The sequence below is a fragment of the Mercenaria mercenaria genome, chromosome 2, assembly GCF_021730395.1.
Source record: "Mercenaria mercenaria strain notata chromosome 2, MADL_Memer_1, whole genome shotgun sequence".
NCBI lineage: Eukaryota > Metazoa > Mollusca > Bivalvia > Venerida > Veneridae > Mercenaria > Mercenaria mercenaria.
Genome location: NC_069362.1, coordinates 55,214,149 through 55,239,657, shown reverse-complemented (window position 1 = coordinate 55,239,657; position 25,509 = coordinate 55,214,149). Strand labels below are relative to the sequence as shown.

Below are 25,509 nucleotides of genomic sequence, written 5' to 3'. Positions count from 1 at the left end.
TTTTAAAAGTTTTTCCCTATATATGTCTATGCAAACCATGTGACCCCCAGGGCAGGGCCATATTTGATCCTAGGGAAATAATTTAAACAATCTTAGAAGAAGACTACTAGATGATGTCACATACAAAATATAAAGTCCTAGGCCCTGTGGTTTTGGACAAGAGGTTTTTCAAAGTTTTTCCTTATACAAGTCTACATAAACCATGTGACCCTCAGGGCAGGGCCATATTTGACCCCAGGGAAATAATTTGAATCATTATATTATTATTATTATACCAGGTTTATTAAGCGCCCTTTTCATGATCAAAATCACGTTCAAAGGCGCTTTACATAGTTCAAATGCAGCCACACAGGGCGAATAATTCATAATCTACTAGTACAGATACAGAGCGATCTGACCAGAGGGACAGAGTGAGACAAAGCCCCCACAACAGAGAGATCAGAAATCAGATACAGGCTTGTCCGGCTAACTTAGCCTAGCTCGTTGCGAATAGACAGCCTGGTTCTTTAACGTACCCAGTGTATAGCACTGATACACCCAAGGATTGCCTGGGTTCCTGACCAGTACACCTCTAGTTTGGTGGGAAACACTGAAAAGCGTTTCTGAAAATTCCCGAGTAGCTGCCGGGGATCGAACCCCCGACATCAGGATTGGAAGGCCAGTGTGCAAACCACTGAGCTATCCGTCTGTTCATCTTGGTAGAAGACCACTAGATGATGCTACATACCAAATATCAAAGCCCTTGGCTCTGTGGTTTGGACAAGATTTTCAAAGTTTTTCCCTATGTAAATTATAAAAATAAACAAAGGGCCATAACTCACTCAATTTTTTTTGAACCAGTGTGATTTTCAGAGGGACACAACTAGGGTACCAATACATCATTCTGACAAAGTTTGGTCAAAATCCCCTATGTAATTTCTAAGGAGATGCGATAACGAGAAATTGTTAACTGACAGACAGAAGGAAGGATGACAGACCACGGATGCAGAGTGATTTGAATAGCCCGCCATCTGATGATGATGGGCTAATAAAATCTCAAACGTGTTCCTTAATAACCCTAAGGTCAAACAAGAGGGTCATTATGACCCTGGATCGTTCACCTAAGTATTATGAGCTACATGTTTCAAAAGCCAAATTGATGTTAAAATATTACGAAAGTAGGTCAGTGGGTCAAATTTATGGTCACTGGAAGTCAGTTTTAAGATCGGTGTGCAAAACTGTACATGTCATCAAAATTTCAAGGCTGTTTCTTAAAAAGCAAGAAAGCAAAAAGTGACCCCCGGAGGGGGTGGGGGGGCTCTTTTCACCCCAGGGACATAATTTGAAATCCACTCGGCAATGCTACTTACCAAATATCAAAGTCCTAGGCCCTGAACTTTCAGACAAGAAGATTTTTTTCCCTATATAAGTCTATGTAAAACTAGGGACCCCAAGTGAAGGGCCTCTTTTTACTCCAGGGGAATAATTTGAATAATTTTGGTAGAGAACCACTAGGCAATGCAACATACCAAATATCAAAAGTTTAGGCCTTGCAGTTTCAGGAAAGAAGATTTAAAAAAACTAGAAATGTGTCCATGGGACACAGATGCCCCCACTACATGACATTAGTCAGGGGCCAGAACTCCTACAATACTGAATGATTATGGATGCGAAATCCCAGGTGCACAACTACACATGCTGACCAACATTCCTGTAAACTTTTGTGATTCTAGGTCAAATGCTTTTGGGGCTATGCGTGACACAACATTAAAATGACCAATTTTTTACTAAGTCAGGGGCCATAACTCCTACATGACTGGATGAATCCGGACGCGAAACCCCAGGTGCACAACTACACATGCTGACCAACATGCCTGTAAAGTTTTGTGACTCTAGGTCATATACTTTTGGAGCTAGGCACGACACAACATTAAAATGACCAATTTTTACAAAGTCAGGGGCCATAACTTCTACATGACTGCATGAATCTGGACGTGAAACCCCAGGTGCACAACTACACATGCTGACCAACATTCCTGTAAACTTTGGTGATTCTAGGTCAAATACTTTTGGAGCTATGCGCGACACAACATTAAAATAACCAATTTTTTACTAAGTCAGGGGCCATAACTCCTACATGTCTGGATGAATCCGGATGCGAAACCCCAGGTGCACAACTACACATGCTGACCATCATGCCTGTAAAGTTTTGTGACTCTAGGTCATATACTTTTGGAGCTAGGCACGACACAACATTAAAATGACCAATTTTTACAAAGTCAGGGGCCATAACTTCTACATGACTGAATGAATCCAGACGCGAATCCCCCAGGTGCACAACTACACATGCTGACCAACATTCCTGTAAAGTTTTGTGACTCTACGTCAAATACCTTCAGAGCTACGCGCGACACAACATTTTCGGAAGGACGGACGGACAAGAGCAAATCTATATGCCCCCCCCCAAAGTGGGGGCATAAAAATTCCTATATAACTCTATGTAAAACTTGGGAACCCCAGGGAACAGGGCCTCTTTTTAACCCCAGGATTACAATTTTAACAGTCTTGGTAGAGGACCACAAGGAAATGCTACATAACAAATATCAAACGCCAAGGTCTAATGGTTTCAGACAAGAAAATTTTTAAAGTTTTTTCCTATATAAGTCTATGTAAAACTGCAGACTTATGGGGTGGGGCCTCTTCTCACCCCAGGGGCATAATTTGAACAATTTTCATAGAGGACCATTTGATGACGTCACATGCCAAATATCAAGGCTCTATGCCTTGCAGATTTGGATAAGAAGATTTTTAACGTTTTTTCCTATATAAGTCTATGTAAAACTTGGGAACCCCAGGGTGGGCCTTCTTTCCACCCCAGGAGCATAATTTGAACAATTTTCATAGAGGACAATTAGATGAAGTCACACATGGATCATTCGTGTGAAGTTTGGTGTAATTCTGCCCAGTGGTTTTCAATAAGATTTTTTAGAAAATGTTGATGGACTCACGACGGACATTGAGCGTATGGCTCAGGTGAGCTAAACAAGATGGTCATGATGACCCTGAATTGCTCACCCAAGAAATATGAGCCACATGCTTAAAATGACACACTGATGCTAAAATACTAGAAAGTAGGTCAGTAGGTCACATTCATGGTCATTAAAGTCAGTTTTAAGATTGGTGTGCAAAACTATACATGTCATCCAAATTTCAAGGCTGTATCTTAAAAAGCAAGAAAGTAGGTCAGTAGGTAAAGGTCACAGTCAGGTGACCCCTAATCGCTTGTGGTCATCAGGAAATTATAATTAAAAAGTCTAGGACATATGACCTGATAATTTTTGAAGTATTTATTCCTATATAACTCATATAATAAGTGACCCCCAGTTTGGGGCCTCTTTTTGCCCTAGGGGCATAATTTGAACAATCTTGTTAGAAATCAACTGGGCAATGCTACATATCAAATATCAAAGGTCTAAGCCTTGAACTTTCAGACAAGAAGATTTTTTTTTCTCCCTATATAAGTCTGTAATTTCGGACCCCCAAGGCTGCAAGGTCTCTTTTCACCCCAGGAGCGTAATTTCAACAATTTTGGTAGAGGACCACAAGGCAATGCAACATACCAAATATCAAAAGCCTAGGGCTTTCAGTTTAAGGCAAGAAGATTTTTAAAGTTTTTTCCTATATAAGTCCATGTAAAACTTGAGACCTCCCAGGGCTATTCACCCCAGGGTTATAATTTGAACAATTTTGGTAGAGGACCACAAGAACCAAATATCAAAGGCTTAGGTCTTGTGGTTTTAAACAAGAAGATTTTAAAAGTATTTTTCTATACAAGTCTGTGACTCCCGGGGATGGGCCTCTTTTCACCCCAGGGGCATAATTAGAACAACCTTCATAGAAGACCATTAGATGATGTCACACACCAATTATCAAGGCTCTATGCCTTGCAGTTTTGGACAACAAGATTTTTAAAGTTTTTCCTTTAGGTTGCCATGGCAACCAGAGTTCTGCATGGAATTGAATTTTTCGAATAATTTTGAAAGGGTGCCACCCAAGGATCAGTCCTGTGAAGTTTGGTGTAATTCTGTCCAGTGGTTTTCAAGAAGACACATGACCCACAACAGACACTAAGCGGTCAGAAAAGAGCTCAAAAAGCCTTTGGTTCAGGTGAGCTAAAAAGGTTACTAGGTCAAATCATAGACAAACGGGCCATAATGGCCCTGTATGGCTCACCTGAGTTTAATTGCTTCCTTAAACAAATTTCTTTGCTAAAACTTCAGAACCAAAAACTAGGTGAGTAGGTCATGGTAAAGATTATTCAAGACAACTACTGAAATCTGTTAACCCTTTCCAACATGGATACGTTTATCACCGTATCTATCGATTACCAAACAGAAACGTATTGACCCGTGTCTATCGGTTCCCCGATAGAAACGTATTATACCGATTAACGGCCATTTGAACAGAATCGTTTTATCCCGTGTCTCATAATCAATCGCTTTATTTTCATTCTTTTCCTAAAGAAACAAATTCCGGATGTTTACTAACTCAAAATATGGGATTTCGTCATCATTATTTACGTAAAAGATCATGTGGTTACTATTTAAATTTATCGAGTACTTTGCAAAGAAAGACACCGGGGTTTTTTCCTACATGTGCACGACGCTACGTCATGGAAAATTACTGAGAAACTGCTTGCAACTAGCCATTTCGCGGGGCTTTCCTCGTTCTAAAAATAACAACCATTTAACATCAAAGTATTTTTAAATGTGTTAGGTCATGAAGGTCACGCGTGATACATGCAGATTTCCCCTAAACAACAATTTGTGTATACGATGGCTCAGAATTTATGGCCTTACATAACGGGAAGTGTTAATCAAAACAGAAGGACCGCGGCTTTCAAATATTTGATGACACCCCAAGAGTTAATTGCTGCGGAAGTCACCCGTGATGTACCGACGTTTGATCATCAAAATATTACGTAATATTATCTTAAAAATATTTAATTTTTAGCACAAGAATACTGTAGTCGGTTACGAGTCTCGATCTCCACGATCTTTTTGCACTTTCAGAAATTTTACGATCCGTTATTTTTGTAGTGTTATTCAGTTTGATGGTTGTTTTTTATAAAAATACTTACCGATTCCGATTCGGAAGATAAGTCTAGTAACTATAAATCAAACTTTCAAACATCAAAATGAAATTGTATATGAATTTCAATGTGAAAGTAATCCAAAACAGAATTTTATGCCTAAAAATATATATTCCCATACTTTAACACTTTATATCTTCGGAACTCAAAGAGAAACTACAATAAATTTTGTATCATCGGAAAGAGAATTTAAATTGCTATAAACTTTATATTGACAAAAATAATGTCAAACTTACAGAAAATATTAAAATAATGACATTTTTAACATGTGTGTGTGTAATCACAAAATAATGCCAACACCTCTGTTCAGATAAGACAGTCACCTTTATCAGCCATATACCGATTATTGATTATTGATTATCACTTATCAGTGTTATGTAAAACAGGTTACTTTGGCTTCTGTTCTGTGTGGTAAAGGGTTAACAAGAGGGTCATGATGACCATGAATCGCAAACCTGAGTAATATAAGCCACTTGTTTAAAATGGCAAACTGATACTAAGATATTAGAAAGTAAGTCAATAGATCATATTCACGGTCGCTAAAAGTCAGTTTTAAGATTGGTGTGCAAAACTGTACATGTCATCCAAATTTCAAGGCTGTATCTTAAACAAGAGGGCCATGAAGGCCCTGTATCGCTCACCTGACCTAATGGCCTGAAGATCATCAAGATTAACATTCTGACCAAGTTTCATTAAGATATGGTCATAAATGTGGTCTCTAGAGTGTTAACTAGCTTTTCCTTTGATCTGACCTGGTGACCTAGTTTTTGACCCACATGACCCAGATTCAATCTTGACCTAAATATTATCAAGGTTAACATTCGGACCAAGTTTCATGAAAATACAGTCATAAATGTGGTCTCTAAAGTGTTAACTAGCTTTTCCTTTGATTTGATCTGGTGACCTAGTTTTTTACCTCACATGACCCAGATTCAAACTTGACCTAAATATTATCAAGGTTAACATTCTAACTAAGTTTCATGAAGATACAGTCATAAATGTGGCCTATAGAGTGTTAACAAGCTTTTCCTCTGATTTGACCTGGTGACCTAGTTTTTGACCCCACCTGACATAGATTTAAACTTGACCTAAAGATCATCAAGATTAACATTCTAAGTTGCATGAAAATAAAGCCATAAATGTGGCTTCAAGAGTGTTAACAAGCTTTTCCTTTGATTTGACCAAGTGACCTAGTTTTTGACCCAACCTGACCCTGATTTGAACTTGACCTTAAGATTATCAAGATTAACATTTTGACAAAGTTTCATAGAGATATTGTTGTAAATGTGGTCTCTAGAGTGTTAACATACTTTTCCTTTGATTTGACCTGATGACCTAGTTTTTGAACACAGATGACCCAAAATAGAACTCGTCCAAGATTTTATTGAGGGTGAAATTTTGACAATGTTTCATTAAGATTGAGCCAAAATTGTGACCTCTAGAGTGTTAACAGTCAAATTGTTGACAATGACGGACGACGACGACAATTTAAAAGTTAAATAACAATTTGTTATGACATTAAAAATCTGAACGGTAGAAATTTAGATAAAGTATCTAACTTTAAATTGTCATATCTCATTTAATGACACCATGTATGTCGCACTGGGCCAAATGATGAAAGCAAGTCAAACAAGAAGCCCCCCCCCCCCCTCCCAACGGCATCCTTGTCAATAAAATACAAACCCAAGTCCAAATTCAGGTCAAGTTCAACGTCAAACTGAGGTCAGGTGATGTTTGAAGATGAGGAATGGTCACAAGTTACATCTGCTTTAGTATCAAGTCATTCTAGTAAGGGGTACTGATGCTAGACAAAATGGTCCCATTTGGTTAACCAAGAGATGGCACATACAAAGCAGTCCTAAGTCCAAACTAGAAATGTGTCCATGGGACACAGATGCCCCCACTACATGACAAAGGACACAAATTTTTTCCTAAGTCAGGGGCCATAACTCCTACAGTACTGAATGAATCCGGACGCGAAACCCCAGGTGCAAAACCGCAAATGCTGACCAACATTCCTTTAAACTTTGGTGACTCTAGGTCAAATACTTTTGGAGCTACGCGCGACACAACATTAAAATGACCAATTTTTAACTAAGTCAAAGGCCATAACTCCTACAAGACTAAATGAATCCGGACGCCAAACCCTAGGTGCACAACTGCACATGCTGACCAACATTCCTGTAAACTTTGGTGACTCTAGGTCAAATACTTTCAGAGCTACACGCAACACAACATTAAAATGATCAATTTTTAACTAATCAGGGGCCATAACTCCTACAAGACTGAATGAATCTGGACGCGAAACCCCAGGTGCACAACTGCACATGCTGACCAACATTCCTGTAAACTTTGGTGACTCTAGGTCAAATACTTTTGGAGCTACGTGCGACACAACATTAAAATGACCAATTTTTACTAAGTCAGGGGCCAAAACTACTACACAACTGAATGAATCCGGATGCAAAACCCCAGGTGCACAACTACACATGCTTACCAACAATCCTGTAAAGTTTTGTGACTCTAGGTCAAATACTTTTGGAGCTAGGCGCGACACAACATTAAAATGACCAATTTTTACAAAGTCAGGGGCTATAACTCCTACAGAGTGAATGAATCCGGATGCGAAACCCCAGGTGCACAACTACACATGCTGACCAACATTCCTGTAAAGTTTTGTGACTCTACGTCCAATACTTTTGGAGCTACGCGCGACACAACATTCTCGAAAGGACGGACGGACGGAGGACGGACGGACAAGGGCAAATCTATATGCACCCCCAAAAAGTGGGGGCATAAAAATGAGGTCACGGTCAAGGTCAAACTGAGGTCAGGCGATGTTTGAAGATGAGGAATGGTCACAGGTTACATCTGCATTAGTATCAAGTCATTCTAGTAAGGGGTATTGATGCTAGACGAAACAGTCCCATTTGGTTAACCAAAAGATGACCCATACAAAGCAACCCAAGTCCAAAACGAGGTCAAGGTCAAGGTCAAACTGAGGTCAGGTGATGTTTGAAGATGAGGAATGGTCACAGGTTACATCTGCAATAGTATCGTCATTCTAATAAGGGGTATTGATGCTAGACAAAACGGTCCCATTTGGTTAACCTTGTACGGACGGACAAAAGGGATGGATGAACGGACAGGACAATCACTATATGCCTCCCGCATCAGTAGATGCTGGGGGCATAAAAATAATGATTCTACTTCCCAAATGGGAAACAAGTTACTATATCCTGTAACAAGTTTGCAGTTCAAAAAGGAGGGAAAAGTCATAAACTGATGTTTTCCCAAACGTAATGTTTCCCCTACTGGTTATAATTATAGAATGACATGCTTTGTAACTTATTTTTCGAGGAACTGTCTAACCATCACGGCTTTTGTCACTAGTTATTACATACAATACACTATTTATGAAAATATATAAAATTATATGAAATACACATCTCCTGCTGCGTATCAATGACAGAGTGATGGTGATAATGACCACATACAAAATTTAAATAGTGACATGATTACATGTAAGAGGAATGAGACAAAGAGAAATTGAATATATATTTGTATGTGTAAGAACTCGATTATCAATCTGTTGGTAGGGCAAAAGCAACGCAACAGAAAATAGTCAGAAAGGGAAAGCCGATAAAACAAATATAGCAACATTGCATTTTTGATAGAACTCAACATAATCTCAATCAGTTGACACACTGAAACCAGACCTGGATCCAGTCCCCCACCTGCAAAATTGGCTGAGAAGTGACCTATACTCATTATATTTGCACACAACTATTTTGACATAGTAATAATATTTTTTAAAAATTTAGACCCGAAATGCACCAGAGACCACCATTTTATATCTATATTTCAAAATTTTCATGGGGGAGAACTAATCAACCCCCCCCCCCCACCCCACCCCAAATGTTGGAAGTACCCCTCCAGTCAGGGTTCCCACACTTTTTCGTCTATGAAATTTAAGGACTTTTCCAGGACCTTGTTGCGATTTTCAAGAGCTGTCACTAATGGTGACAAATACCTCCCCAGCATCTTGACCTTTGACCTGGTGACCCCAAAGTCAGTAAGGGTCGTGAACTCATTAAGTACTATCAGCATGTGAAGTTTGAAGGTCCTGGGTGCAGTGCTTCGTGAGTAAAGTGCCTTCATGCAAAAAGTTAAAGTTGTGATGAACTAACAGACGGACAGTTGGAAACTAATATGCCTACCTTCGAGGGCATAAAATTGACACCAAAAAATTGCAACAGAGGACACCATTTCATGTCTATTTATTTATTTTATTTTGTTGGGCTTAACGTCGCACCGACACATTTATAAGTCATATGGCGACTTTCCAGCTTAAATGGTGGAGGAAGACCCCAGGTGCCCCTCCATGCATTGTTTCATCACAAGCGGGCACCTGGATAGAACCAATGACCTTCCGTAAGCCAGCTGGATGGCTTCCTCACATGAAGTATTCAACGCCCCAAGTGGGGCTCGAACCTACATCGATGAGGGGCAAGTGATTTGAAGACAGCGACCACAACCACTCGGCCATGGAGCCCCCCCCCCCCCCCCACCACCTCATTTCATACCTGTATTTAAAAAATTTCCAGGGAGAAAGTCCCATGACCCCCATAAAATGACAGGGATACTTGCTCCTATCATCAAAATTTAGACAAAACAAGTAGCTTCGTTCAATAAACACTTGATGCCTCCCGGTGGCATCCTTGTCGATACAAAACAACCTATGTCCAAAACGAGGTCAAGTTCATGGTCAAGGTCAAACTGAGGTCAGGTGATGTCTGAAGATGAGGAATGGTCACAGGTTACATCTGCATTAGTATCAAGTCATTCTAGTTAGGGGTATTGATGCTAGACGAAACGGTCCCATTTTGTTAACCTAGTACGGACAGACGAACGGTCAGACGAATGAATGGAAGGACGAACGGACAGGATAATCACTATATGCCTCCCACATCAGTAGATGCCAGGGGCATAAAAAGTGCACTAGAGCCCCCAACATTTCAAAATTTTCAATGGGGATAGCAGCCTGACCCTCCCCCACCCCCCAAAAAAACAAGGCAGTCTGAAAGACAGATAAATCCCCCGCCAATGCTATGGATAGTGAAAGGGTAAACCTTTGACCTTTAGCTGTGACCTTGACCTTGAACTGACATGGCTGACTCATGAATTCTGCACAACGTCTTGATGAGGTGATCATTTGACCCAAGTTTCATGAAAATTCTTCAAAGGGTTTACGAGATACAGAGCTCAAACCTTTGACCTTGAGTTGTGACCTTGACCTTGAGTTGACATGGCTGACTCACGAGTTCTTGATGCAGTGATCATTTCACCCAAGTTTGATGAAATCCTTCAAGGGGTTTAGAAGATACAGAGTGGACACAAAATGGAAGGCTCAAACCTTTCACCCTAAGTTGTGACCTTGACCTTGAGCTGGCATGGCTGACTCATAAGTTCTGCACATCGTTTTGATGAGGTGATTATTTGACCAAAGTTTTATAAAATTCCTTCAAGGGGTTTAAGAGATAAACAGCAGACATGAAATGAAAGGCTAAAACCTTTGACCTTGACCTTGAGCCAGCATGGCTGATTCATGAGTTCTGCACATCGCCTTGATTAGGTGATCATTTGACCCAAGTTTCATATGAATCCTTCTAGGGAGATACAGAGCAGACACAAAATGGAAGGTTCAAACATTTGACCTTCAGTTGTAACCTTGACCTTGAGCCAGCAGGGCTGACTCATAAGTTCTGCAAATTGCCTTGATAAGGTGATCATCTGAACCAAGTTTGATGAAAATCCTTCAAGGTGTTTAGGAGATATAGAGAGGACACAAAATGGAAAGCTCAAACCTTTCAACCTTAGATGTGACCTTGACCTTGAGCAGGCATGGCTGACTCATGGGTTCTGCATATCATCTTGATGAGGTGATCATTTGACACAAGTTTTATAAAATTCCTTCAAGGGGTTTAGGAGATATAGAGCGGACACAAAATGGAATGATCAAACCTTTCACCCCAAGTTGTGACCTTGACCTTGAGCTGACATGGCTGACTCATGGGTTCTGCACATCGTCTTGATGAGGTGATCATTTGACCCATGTTTTATAAAATTCCTTCATGGGGTTTTGGAGATATAGAGAGGGCACAAAATGGAAGGCTCAAACGTTTGACCCTGAGTTGTGACCTTGACCTTGAGCTGACAAGGCTGACTCATGGGTTCAGCACATCGTCTTGATGAGGTGATCATTTGACCCAAGTTTCATAAAAATCCTTCAATGGGTTTAGGAGATATGGAGCGGACACGAGTGTTACAGACAGACAGACGGAAGGAGACCATTCCTATAACCCAACACCACTTGTGGCGGGGGATTAAAAAACATGAGAGGATAACCCCTCCAATACTCCAAAATTTAGACCTAAAATGCACCATACACCAAAAATTCATACCTATATATAAACTAGAGCTATCACTAAAGGTGATGAATGTACACCCCCCCCCCCCCCCCCCCCCCCCCCCCCCCCCGCATGCACTGACACAGTACATTGCAATTTGACGCACACAAATTGCATAATTATGTGGACTGTATGTATATAGACTGTAGTATACAGTATAGTAACAAAAAAGCAAAGTCCCATAACTATGCAGAATATTTATCTAAAAGAATGTAACATGCACCATGCACAACTAGGGTTGGTACTGATCACTTGTGTGAAGTTTCATTAAATTGTGTGCAAGAGTTTGGTAGATTAGGCACGCACAAGATTGCATATGCAGACTGTATGTACATAGTAAGTTTACAAGAAACAAAGTCCCATAACTCTGCAATTTTTTATGCTGAAAGAACCTAACATGCCCCATGCACAACTACTGTTGTTACTGATCACTTGTGTGAAGTTTCATTAAATTGTGTCAAAGAGATGAGGAGAGATGGTGCGCACAGGATTGTGTCTATGTATATAGTATAGTAACAAAAAAAACAAAGTCCCATAACTCTGCAAATTTTTTTTCTAAAAGAACCTAACATGCCCCATGCACAACTACTGTTGGTACTGATCACTTGTGTGAAGTTTCATTAAATTGTGTCAAGGGGATGAGGAGAGATGGTGCGCACAAGATTGTGTCTATGTATATAGTATAGTAACAAAAGAACAAAGTCCGATAACTCTGCAAACTTTTTTCTAAAAGAACCTAACATGCCCCATGCACAACTACTGTTGGTACTGATCACTTGTGTGAAGTTTCATTAAATTCTGTCAAGGGGACAAGGAGAGATGGTGCGCACAAGATTGCATCTACGGACAGACGGCCAGACGAACAGACAGATAGACGGACAGACAGACAGACAACCTGAAACCAGCATACCCCCCCTTACAACTTTGTTGCCGGGGGGTACAATAAGGAGGCTCCCTCCCATTCCTAGCCCCTCTCTGCAGTATGCACCTCGTTGGTGATGCCTCTTTTCATCCCAGGGGCATAATTTGAACAATTTTGGTAGAGAACCACATGGCAATGCAGCATACTAAATATCAAAAGCCTAGGCCTTGCAGTTTCAGGAAAGAAGATTTTAAAAGTTTTTTGCTATATAAGTCTTGGTAAAACTTGGGACCCCCGGGGTGGGCCACTTTTCAGCCCAGGGGCACAATTTGAACAATTTGGGACACCCGAGGTGGGCTTCTTTTCAGCCAAGGGCCACAATTTGAACAATCTTCATAGAGGACCATTAGATGATGTCACATGCCAAATATCAAGGCTCTATGCCTTGCGGTTTTAAACAAGAAGATTTTTTAAGTTTTTCCTTTTGGTTGGGAGTTCTGCATAAAATTCAATTGTCAGAACAATTCTGAAAGGGGACCACCCAAGGATCATTCCTGTGAAGTTTGATGTAATTTTATCCAGTGGTTTAGAAGTTTTTTTTAGAGAATGTTGACAGACGCATGACACACGACGGACATTGAGCAGGCACAAAAGCTCACCATGAGCCTGTGGCTCAGGTGAGCTAAAAATGCTATCACATGGCAAAATTCACATGAGTAAAATCAGGCATGCAATTTCATACAAAATTTTTAAAGTTTCCAATATACTGGGAAAAGTGACCATGACCCCTGGCTGCCTATTTTTTTTTGACAAAGTGGAATAATTCGAAGAACTTTAGTATAGCGTTTTCTTAAGACCATTTGTGTGAAATGTGTCAACAAGTAAGTAGAGGGCCACCAAACTGACAATTCTTTGAAATTATTTCCAAATCAGACCAGCAGTTTTTTTACTGTTTTTCTTTTGGGTTGCCATGGCAACTAGAAATCTGCATGAATGGCCTAGATATGAAGGAATCTGACAGAGGACATCCAAACATTGCCGTAAAGTTTGGTTAAAATTGGGAGGGTGGTTCAGAAGGAGATGTTCCTTAAAGAAATTGTGAACAGAAGAAAGATGGATGGATGACAAACATCCAGTGTCCAAAAAGCTCACAATGAGCATAAAGTGCTGATGGTGTGCTAAATAATTTAAAGAAAGATGGCCTTACTTTTCTGAGCTATCTCAACTGCCTGATGCCATACTGTTTGCAGGGCCTTGTAAGATGGTGCATAAAAGTGTTTCACTTTCTTCATCACAGCTTTGATATCATTGGCCGACAGCTGAAATGTGCACAGTTTATATAAGCTTTAGTATATTAATTAACTATAAAATATTATATAAGTTGGAAAGGGGCCATAACTACATATAAAATTGGTGGTTTGTAGCCAAAGTCAAACTTTACCTGTATTTTATGATGTTACACCTGTGTACCAAAAACATTTAAATCTGTGAAGAACTGTCACTGGAGTGTTTAATGACTCCAATGGTGGATGAATATTGCACAATAGCTAACAATGAGTCTGTGTTAAAAAATATCAAATAATAAGAGAGGTACAGATAAAGTGTATCAAAACACTATATAAGTATAATTCTAAGCAAAAAGGGGGCATAATTAATACAATATTGGTGCAAGAGTTATGCACCTTGTGTCATATGATGTGGGTGATGATGTGGAACAACTACTTCAAGTTTGAAACAAATGCATTTCGTAATAACTGAGATATAATGAAAATGCATCAAAATTAACCTTAAATTCTAAGTAAAAGGGGGCATAATTCATGAACAAGAGGATCAATAACCCTAAAGCGCTCACCTGTGTACAAGGCTTCAAGTGTGTTTGTAAGTACAGAGTTTCTTCTATGTTAGCCTATATTATATACATGTCAAACGCACTTTTGAACCTAGGGCAATAATTTGAACAATTATGGTAGACATTACAAATCTTATATCACACGCCAAATATCAAGGCTCTGGCTATTATTTATTCAAAGAAGAAAAGTGACCATGCCCCCTAGCAGCCATGTTTTTTGACGAATTGGAATAATTTGAACAATCTTGGTAGAGGGTCACACAAGAACAATTTGTGCAAAATTATTTTAAAATCGGGCCAGCAGTTTCACAAAAATATTTTTTTTGAAGTTTCCACTATATACATATAGGGAAAAGTGACCACGCCCTCTGGCGGCCATGTTTTTTTGACGAATCAAAATAATTTGAACAATTTTGGCAGAGGGTCACATAAGGACCATTTGTGTAAAATTATTTTAAAATCGGGCCAGCAGTTTCACACAAGAAGATTTTTAAAGTTTCCACTATACACATATAGGGAAAAGTGACCACGCCCTCTGGCGGCCATGTTTTTTGACAAATCAAAACAATTTGAACAATCTTTGTAGAGGGCTACACAAGGACTATTTGTGTAAAATTATTCTAAAATCGGGTCAGCAGTTTCACACAAGAAGATTTTTAAAGTTTCCACTATATACATATAGGGAAAAGTGACCACACCCTCTGGCGGCCATGTTTTTTGATGAATCAAAGTAATTTGAACAATCTTGGCAGAGGGTCACAGAAGGACCATTTGTGTAAAATTATTCTAAAATCGAGCCAGCAGTTTCACACAAGAAGATTTTAAAGTTTCCACTATATACATAATTATAGGGAAAAGTGACCACGCCCTCTGGCGGCCATGTTTTTTGACGAATCAAAATAATTTAAACAATCTTGGTAGAGGGTCACACAAGAACAATTTGTGTAAAATTATTCTAAAATTGGGCAGACAGTTTCATACAAGAAGACTTTTAAAGTTTCCACCATATACATACAGAGACAAGAGGGTCATGATGACCCTGGATCGCTCACCAGAGTAATATGTTTCAAATGTCAAACTGATGATTTTTAGAATTTTTTTGGAAAACTTTCCGATGTACAATCAAGTAACCCCTGGGGCGGGGCCAATTTTACCCCGGGGGGCATTATTTGAACAAAGTTTGTAGAAGTCGACTAGGCAATGTTACATATCGAATATCTAAGATCTAGGCCTTCTGATTTATTTTAAGCAAATTTATGAAGATTTCCCTATGTACAATAAAGTAACCCCTGGGGCTGGGTCAATTTGACCCTGGAGGGTCAAGATTTGAACAAATTTTGTAGAGGTCCACTAGGCAATGCTACATGTCGAATATCTAAGCTCTAGGCCTTCTGGTTTATTTTTAGAAAATATTGAAGATTTTTCTATGTACAATCAAGTAACCCCATGTGGCGGGGCCAATTTGACCCCGGGGGTCATGATTTGAAGAAATTTTGTAGAGGTCTACTAGGCAATGCTACATGTCAAATATCTAAGACCTAGGCCTTCTGGTTTATTTTTAGAAATTTTTTGAAGATTTTTCTATGTAAAATCAAGTGGCCCCTGGGGCGGGGTCAATTTTGACCCTGGGGTCATGATTTGAATAAATGTTGTAGAGGTCCACTAGGCAATGCTACATATGAAATATCTAAGCTCTAGGCCTTCTGGTTTATTTTAAGAAAATTTTTGAAGATTTTCATATGTAAAATCAAGCGACCCCTAGGGCGGGGTCAATTTTGACCCCGGGGGTCTGATTTGAACATATTTTGTAGAGGTCCACTAGGCAATGCTACATGTGATATATCTAAGACCTAGGCCTTCTGCTTTATTTTTAGAAATTTTTTGAAGATTTTCCTATGTAAAATCAAGTGACCCCTGGGGCGGGGTAAATTTTGATCTCGGGGTCATGATTTGAACAACTTTAGTAGAGGTCCATTAGGCAATGCTACATGTCAAATATCTAAGGTCTAGGGCTTCTGGTTTTCGAGAAGAAGATTTTTCTATGTAAAATCAAGTGACCCCTGGGGCGGGGTCAATTCTGACCCCGGGGTCATGTTTTGAATAAACTTGGTAGAGGTCCACTAGGCAATGCTTCACACCAAATATCTAAGCTCTAGGGCTTCTGGTTTTTGAGAATAAGATTTTTAAAGTTTTTCCTTTCGGTTGCCATGGCAACCAGAGTTCTGCATGGAATTCAATTCTTTGAAATTTTTTAGAGAAGACCATCCAAGGAACATCCCTGTGAAGTTTCATCAAAATTGGCCTGTTGGTTTAGGAGGAGATGTTGTTTAAAGGAAAGTGTGGACGGACGGACGGACGCCGGACGGTGAGCGATCACAATAGCTCACCCTGAGCACTTTGTGCTCTGGTGAGCTAAAAAGCACGTCTCCCCCAATGCATAGTCGTATATGCAAGAAGTCAATAGATAACAAGAGCGAAAGTCAAAGAGACACTGATGGTTGGCTGCAATAGGGATCACCTACTTGGCATATCCAATCATCGCATTAAGTTTCAACATTCTGGGCCTCGTGGTTCTCAAGTTATGAATTGGATACAGTTGTCCATGTTCAGGACCCTGTGACCTTGACCTATAACAGAGTGACCCCAAAATCATTTGGGGTCATCTACTCTGCATTACAACCATTCTATTAAGTTTCAACATTCTGGGTCAAGCGGTTCTCAAGTTTTTGATTGGAAAGAGTTTTCTATGTTCAGCCCCCTGTGACCTTGACCTTTGACGGAGTGACCCCAAAAAACGGGTCACCTACTATGTAATTTCTATCTCCCTATAAAGTTTGAAGGTTCTAGGTCAAATGGTTCTCCAGTTATAAACCGGATATGGATTTCCATTTTCTATCCGCTGCGACCTTGACCTTTAATAGAGTGACCCCAAAATCAATAGGGGTCATCTACTCTGCATGTCTGATCATCCTATGAAGTTTCAACATTCTGAGTCAAGTGATTCTTAAGTTACTGACCAGAAATTGTTCTCCATGTTTAGGTCCCTGTGACCTTGACCTTTGATCAAGTGGCCCCAAAATGTCTAATCATCCTGTAGAGTTTTAACATTCTGGGTCTAGTGGTTCTCAAGTTACTGAATGGAAATGGTTTTCCATGTTCAGGCCTCTGTGACCTTGACCTTTAATAGAGTGACCCTTAAATCGATTGGGGTCATCTCCTCTGCATGATCAATCATCCTATGAAGTTTCAACATATGGTTCTCAAGTTACTGACCTGAAACGGTTTTCCATGTTCAGGCCCCTGTGACCTTGAGCTTTAACAGAGTGAACCCAAAATTATCCTATGAAGTTTCAACATTCTGGGTCAAGTGGTTTTCAAGTTATTGATCGGAAATGATTTTTCATGTTCAGGCCCCTGTGACCTTGACCTTTAACAGAGTGACCCCAAAATCAATAGGGTTCATCTACTCTGCATGATCAATCATCCTATGAAATTTCAACATTCTGGGTCAAGTGTTTCTCAAGTAACTGATGGGAAATGACTTTCCATGCATGTTTAGGCCCCTGTGACCTTGACCTTTAATAGTCTCAATAGGTCAAATTCTGAGTCAAGTGGTTCTCAAGTTACTGACTGGAAATTGTTTTCCATGTTCAGGCCCCTGTGACCTTGACCTTTGATCAAGTGACCTCAAAATCAATAGGTGTCAACTGCTCTGCATGATCAATCATCCTTTAAGTTTCAACATTCTGGGTAAAGTGATTCTCAAGTTATTGACCGGAAATGGTTTTCCATGTTCTGGCCCTTGTGACCTTGACCTTTAATAGAGTGACCCCAAAATCAATAGGGGTCATCCACTCTGCATGACCAATCATCCTATGAAGTTTCAACATTCTGGGTAAAGTGATTCTCAAGTTATTGACCGGAAATGGTTTTCCATGTTCTGGCCCTTGTGACCTTGACCTTTAATAGAGTGACCCCAAAATCAATAGGGGTCATCCACTCTGCATGACCAATCATCCTATGAAGTTTCAACATTCTGGGTCAAGTGGTTCTCAAGTTACAGACTGGAAATGGTTTTCTTTGTTTAGGCCCCAGTGACCTTGACCTTTTATGCAGTGACCCCAAAATCAATAGGGTCATCTACTCTGCATGACCAATCATCCTATGAAGTTTCAACATTCTGTGTCAAGGGGTTCTCAAGTTATTGATCGGAAATGGTTTTCCATGTTTAGGCCCCTGTGACCTTGACCTTTGACGGAGTGATCCCAAAAGCAATGGGGTCGTCTACTCCATAAGCCCTGCCACCCCATGAAGTTTGAAGATTCTAGATCAACTGGTTCTCCAGTTATTGATCGGAAATAAAGTGTGACGGACGATCAGGGCAAAAACAATGTCTCCGCCAGTTGGGGGAGACATAATAACTGAAATAGACTGAAAGTGTATCAAAACTTTAACGAAATTCTAAGTAAAAAGGGGGGCATAATTTATGAAATACTGGTGCAAGAGTTATGGCCCTTGTGTCATATGATATGGGTGATGATGTTTAACTATTTTAAGTTTGAATCAAATCCATTTAGTAATAAACCCCTTCCAGGCACATAGAAGTTATGAAGCAAAAAGCAAATATCTAACCTTTGACCTTGAATTGTGACCTTGACCTTTGACCATCAGGCATAGGTGATGTGTTCAACACGTCATCTGGTCTTGAGGACTAATAATGTAAAGTTAAATTAAAATCCTTCCAGGCATATAGATTTCGGGACGCGACGCAACAGGATGGGACTCGACACAACGCGACGAAACTGACTCCTACATAGCCCCCCACAAATATGTTTGGTGGGGGTATAATAATACTACACTTATTGAAGAACTTATTTAAGAAGTAATATATCTAGTGATGTTCTGATTGTCGCCGACAATCGATTGTCAATCAATTACTGAGCCAAAGTCGCCGACATTTATTTTGAACTTGCATAAGCGATCGATTATTAGGCGAGTTTTAAGTATATTTGGGAGCTAGGTGCAGCAGTGAAAGAAAATTAAACAAGAGATCACAAAGTGATCTTGGCGTCCACCATTGAGCCATTTTTGAATGTTCCAACTTTCAAGACTAGTACAAAATCCAACAAGAGTGGCAGATATTGTCACAAAATACGCCCGTCATCGAACATGGCCTAATTCAAGGGCCAAAATCCAGGAGTGCCTGGGGCGATTTGGCTGGTTATCGAACTTGGCCGAGATATTTAGCCCACAAACATTGTCAGCAAGTTTGGTGAAGACCGAATGAAAACTGTTAGACTTCCCGGCTGTCAAAATTCCAGAAGTTTCCATGGAATGTTTTTGAATTTCCATGGAAGTCCGGACTCTGCAGTAATCGGACAAACTTAGAGGAGCTTGATATGGAATACTGCGGAAAACTGCGGAAAAATGTCCAGGGATTTCCTGAGAACTTTCCATGGACAATTTTCTGGAGTGATTCCATGGACGTCCATGAACAATTTTCCAGAGTTATTCTGCAGTCGTCCAGGAAGTTCTGCTGACAGTATTATTCAATAGCAATAAATGTGATTTATAGACTTTTTTGCAGTACATGTATACTGAGCAATAACACTTCAGTACAAGCAATATGATTTTAATGCATGTGATCACTTTTGCAGTTTCAAACACTATATGATATATATGAACAAGGAAACTGAATCTTTGCCAGTTAAAAGTGACTGATTAGAATATTTTTTAAGCATATACATAGTTTCGAACAAAGATTAGTTACACTTAAATTATGATGAAATCTTTCAAAGAAAGTACCTAAAGATATCTGTTTTCATATATGCATATTATTTACAAAAAATCTTTGTGAAGCCTTTGGTTATACTTAAGCATTCATTGTTTTATGCTATATAATGACTGATGTACAAATATACATGCATGTGTTATTTAGCATAATTACAAATGTATGTATTGTTTCATTGGTCAATTATGTAAACACTCTTACTTGAGCAATTTCTAGAATCCTCAATATTAACTTTGAACTGAATTACCTCACATAATAAAGTTTCACTAATTTTTACACAACTTGTTAACATCAGATTTCAAGTTACACATTTTGAAAATTCCTCTGTAATATCAGTTCATCTAATTGGCTGATGTTGATCACATGGTATTCCCAGTCTGATGCTAATTGTTTTCTGATGTGTTTAAAATCCCTTAGAAAATTAAAGAGTTATTTTCCAGAGTGAAATGACCAGAATTTTTTCAAAGTGCTACATTTCCGCAGTGTTGGTGAATATTCCATGAACATTTTGATAGATGTCCATAGTAATTTCCAGAGATGTCCATGGAAAACATTTGCAATCACTCTGGACATGTTATACAACAGGTGACTTTTCCTGACTATTCCATGGAAAGTACGTACTTTCCATGGAAGTTTTGCATTTGTCTGCAATTTTTCCACAGTTACTCTGGAATATGTACAGCCGCACAAGGCTAAATTTTCAGTTTTTCGTGTAATTCAACGGCCATAATCCAGGAGTGCCTAGGGCGATTTTGCTGGTTATCGAACTTGGCTGAGATTTTATGCCCACAAATATTTTTTTTGTTTTGTTTTGGGGTATAACGCCATTTTTCAACAGTATTTCAGTCATGTAACGGCGGGCAGTTAACCTAACCAGTTTTCCTGGATTCTGTACCAGTACAAATCTGTTCTCCGCAAGTAACTGCCAACTTCCCCACATGAATCAGAGGTGGAGGACTAATGATTTCAGACACAATGTCATTTATCAAATAGTCACATAGAAACATACGCCCCGCCCGAGGATCGAGCTCACGACCCTGCGATCCGTAGACCAACACTCTTACCTACTGAGCTAAATGGGCGGCCCACAAATATTGTCAGCAAGTTTGATGAAGATCGGATAAAAACTGTTTGACGTAGAGGGCGGACAAGGCTAAATTTGCTGATTTCGAGTAATTCAAGGGTCAAAACTCAAGAGTGCCTGGGGCAATTTGGCTGGTTATCTTACTTGGCTGAGATATTATGCCAACAAACATTGTCAGCAAGTTTAGTGAGGATCGGATGAAAACTGTTTGACTTAGAGAGCGGACAAGGCTAAATTTGCAGATTTTGAGTAATTCAAGGGCCATAACTCAAGAGTGCCTGTTTGTCTTAGACAGCGGACATGCTTTTGGACGCTGCCAGCCCACCACGGGTGTTCACATAATACGCCCTGCTCTTTCAGAGATGGGCGTATAAAAAGTAGGTAACTATGTAAGAATCCAGGTCAAAATCAAGGTCAAAGTTCATTTCAGTACACAAAACTGTGCATGTGTTCCATGCATGTGGTCCAAATTTGAAAGCTGTAGCTTGAGAAATGTGAAAGTAGGTCACTAGGTCAATTTCAAGTAAAAGTTCATTTCGGTACACAAAACTACGATTGTGCTTCAAATTTGAAGCCTGTAGCTTGAGAAATGTGAAAGAAGGTACTAGGTAAAAATCAAGGTCAAATTTCAATTCAGAACACAAAACTATGCATGTGGTCCAAATTCGAAGCCTGTAGCTTGAGAAATGTGAAAGAAGGTCACTAGGTCAATCTCAAGGTTAAAGTTCATTTCAGTACACAAAACTATGGGCATGGTTCAAATTTGAAGGCTGTAGCTTGAGAAATGTGAAAGTAGGTCACTCGGTCAAAATCAAAGCCAGATTTCATTTCAGAACACAAAACTATGCATGTGGTCCAAATTTAAAGCCTGTACATTCATAAATGTGAAAGTAGGTCACTAGGTCAATTTTGTGTCAAAGTTCATTTCTGTACACAAAACTAAGATTGTGCTTCAAATTTGAAGGCTGTAGCTTGAGAAATGTGAAAGAAGGGATGGGAGGAGACCAGGTGAGGGTACAAAACTTCACATTGATAATAACTATTGATGGAAAATAAAAGATGAAGAAAAAAAATGTTGATGGGGGGGGGGGGGGGGGGGGATGCTGAATGAACGGAGTGTTGCAGGTGAATGGGTGGAGGAACCAGGTGGGGGAAGGGTACAAATTTGCAAGTTGATAAATATTCATCGAATGTTTGAAAATTTTTAAAATAAGGAATGAAACAAGAGGGCCATGATGGCCCTATATCGCTCACCTGTTATCACTGCACTTGAGGACAAGAAGGTCCTCAGAAAAAATATCTAAGTCCAAAGGACAGGAACAACAAAGGGAAGAAATTTAACCAAAAAGAAAAGAAAATCTTGCAAGGTATAGATATGTTAAAATACACCTAAAAATTTGAGGTACCATCCATGTTGTACCACAGAAAACTGGTCCCGTGTTTTCCCTACGGCCAATAATAAAAAAAAGTTACTAAAAATAAGCTATTTATAGTAACATAAAAGGGAAGTAATTAAAAAAAAAAATATTGTAAGTGGACAAAAGAAGGATCTGCCAAATAAATCTGTTGACATAAATGAAATTTCAGATCAGTATCTTCGTAAGTTATGGAGATATAACAATTTTAATTTGAAATAAAGGGAGGTAATCTGACATAAAATCAGTCCATAGTTATCTACCCTGATTGTCTCAGTCCAACTAATAACAATAATGAAATTTCAAATAAGTCCTGCAAGTACTTACTGATATAAATCCATTTTGATTACAATCAGGGGAGGTAATCAGATATAAAATAACTCTGGAACTTATGATTGGATCTGATTTGTCATGGAATCCAAGATTTATTGTTGTTGAAGATATTTTGGAAGTTTGTATCAAATAAAACCATAAATGAAGTCTCTATATGGCTGCAAAAGCCAAAATAGCCAATTTTGGACCTTTAAGGGGCCATAACTCTGGAACCCATGATGGAATCTGGCCAATTGAAGAAAGGAAGCAAGATCTTGTGGTGATACAAGTTGTATGCAAGTTTGGTTAAAATCAAATCATAAATGAAACTGCTATTGTGCAGACAAAGTCAAAATAGCTAATTCTGGCCCTTTCAAGGGTCATCACTCTGGAACCCATGATGGAATCTGCCATGTTGAAGAAAGGAAACAAGATCTTGTGGTGATACAAGTTGTGTGAAAGTTTGGTTAAAATAAAATCAGAAATGAAGCTGCTATTGTGCAGACAAAGTCAAAATAGCTAATTTTGGCCCTTTCAGGGGCCATCACTCTGGAACCCATAATGGAATCTCGCCAGTTCAAGAAAGGAACCAAGATCTTATGGTGATACAAGTTCTGTGCAAGTTTGGTTAAAATAAAATCCTAAATGAAGCTGCTATTGTGCAGACAAGGTCAAAATAGCTAATTCTGGCCCTTTCAGGGGCCATCGCTCTGGACCCCATAATGGAATCTCGCTAGTTCAAGAAAAGAACCAAGATCTTATGGTGATACAAGTTGTGTGCCAGTTTGGTAAAAATCAAATCATTACTAGCAGCAAGTTAAGTTTGAAGGTCCTGGGTGCAGTGGTTCGCAAGTAAAGTGCCTTCATGCTAAAAGTTAACGTTCGCCCCTGTGACCTTGACCTTTGACCTGGTGACCCCAAAGTCAGTAGGGGTCGTGTACTCATTAGGTACTATCAGCATGTGAAGTTTGAAGGTCCTGGGTGAAGTGGTTCGCGAGTAAAGTGCCTTCATGCAAAAAGTTAACGTTGACCCCTGTGACCTTGACCTGGTGACCCCAAAATCGTTAGGGGTGGTGTACTCAATAAGTACTATCAGCAAGTAAAGTTTTAAGGTCCTGGGTGCAGCGGTTCGCGAGTAAAGTGCCTTCATGCAAAAAGTTAACGTTGGCCCCTGTGACCTTGACCTTTGACCTGGTGACCCCAAAGTCAGTAGGGGTAGTGTGCTCAATAAGTACTAACAGCATATGAAGTATGAAGGTCCTGGGTACAGTGGTTCGCGAGTAAAGTGCCTTCATGCAAAAAGTTAACATTGGCCCCTGTGACCTTGACCTTTGACCTGATGACCCCAAAGTCAGTAGGAGTGGTGTTCTCAATATATTCTATCAGCACGTGAAGTTTGAAGGTCCTGGGTGCAGTGGTTCGCGAGTGAAGTGCCTTCATGCAAAAAGTTAACGTTGTGACGAACTAACGAACGAACGGACGGACAGTTGAAAACTAATATGCCTCCCTTCGGGGGCATAAAAATAGCCATATTGTGTTTCAAAGCTGAAAAGATTAGGATCTTAGGAAAACATTAGGACTCAAGAAAAGTAATGGGGTTATGAAACTGTAGTGTTCAACATTTAAATTGAGTTTTTTTTGGGGGGTTTAACTACATTTTGTGAAGAGGGTTCCATCACAAGATTTGACATATTGGTAAGAATGAGATGTAGTTTATGAAAAAAGTATTTTGCTTTAAATGTGCAGACTTTAAGTTACATAAAAAAATCAAAGCTGTAACAATAAAGCTTGATTAAAAAAACACACAGCTGAAAACTAGCCTTCATGTAAATGTCACACTTTTTTTTGGTGCACAGGGGACACATTTAGCTATATAATTTAATATAACTTTACCCTTAGGCCCCTGCTAAATTTCTATAATGAACTTGTCCGTTTTTCAATTTGGACAGTATTATTAACTGTTAAAAGGGGTGCCAACCAAAAAGATACTGACTGAATGGCAAACAGTGCAGATCAAGATCAGACTGCACTTGTCGCAAAGGTAGGACAAACCATGTACAGCATGATAAGGGTTAAAACTGCTTGAGCTGTTCAGCTGAAATTGCACAGATTTGTTGACTAAATTGATTGGATATATAATATTATGTAGGGATGGCAACGAATATTCGAAAAAAATATAAGATCATAAGAAATAAATAAAAACTAAATGAAAGATCCAGTATGTTCGTTCATCTAATTTACCAAACTTCGCTTTCATAGTAGATACACGCGAAAATGGCTTCTGTCGCTGTCAGACGTGTCACTTTGTATATTAGCGTGCCGAGATTGTACATCGCTATGGTGATGACATCGTAACCTGCAGTATGTACAGCTAATTGCTTACATTTAGAAATTTTATTGGTCACTAACTGATGTAAATCCGTTACAAATCGCCTTGTTTTCAGTAGGTGCAAACCGCCTGTAATTAAAAATCATTAGAAAGCACTTGAACTAATGACTCGGTTTTCAATCAAAGTCAATTTAAGATGTAACTGAGTAAAGAAAAGAGCCGAAAAGTGTTGAAAACAAGTTAAATGTGATGAATATTATTTTAAT

At 39.4% G+C, this 25,509-nt stretch overlaps 1 protein-coding gene across 1 annotated transcript in view; it reads right to left on the bottom strand.

The window, feature by feature from the left end:
• LOC123563992 (uncharacterized) overlaps nt 1-25,509 on the bottom strand; it is a 155,842-nt gene that overhangs the window by 63,293 nt on the left and 67,040 nt on the right. Inside the window, exon 5 of the mRNA XM_053525994.1 lies at nt 13,671-13,782. Within this exon, the coding sequence (XP_053381969.1) occupies nt 13,671-13,782 (112 nt within the window). The remainder of the gene's footprint in view (nt 1-13,670; nt 13,783-25,509) is intronic.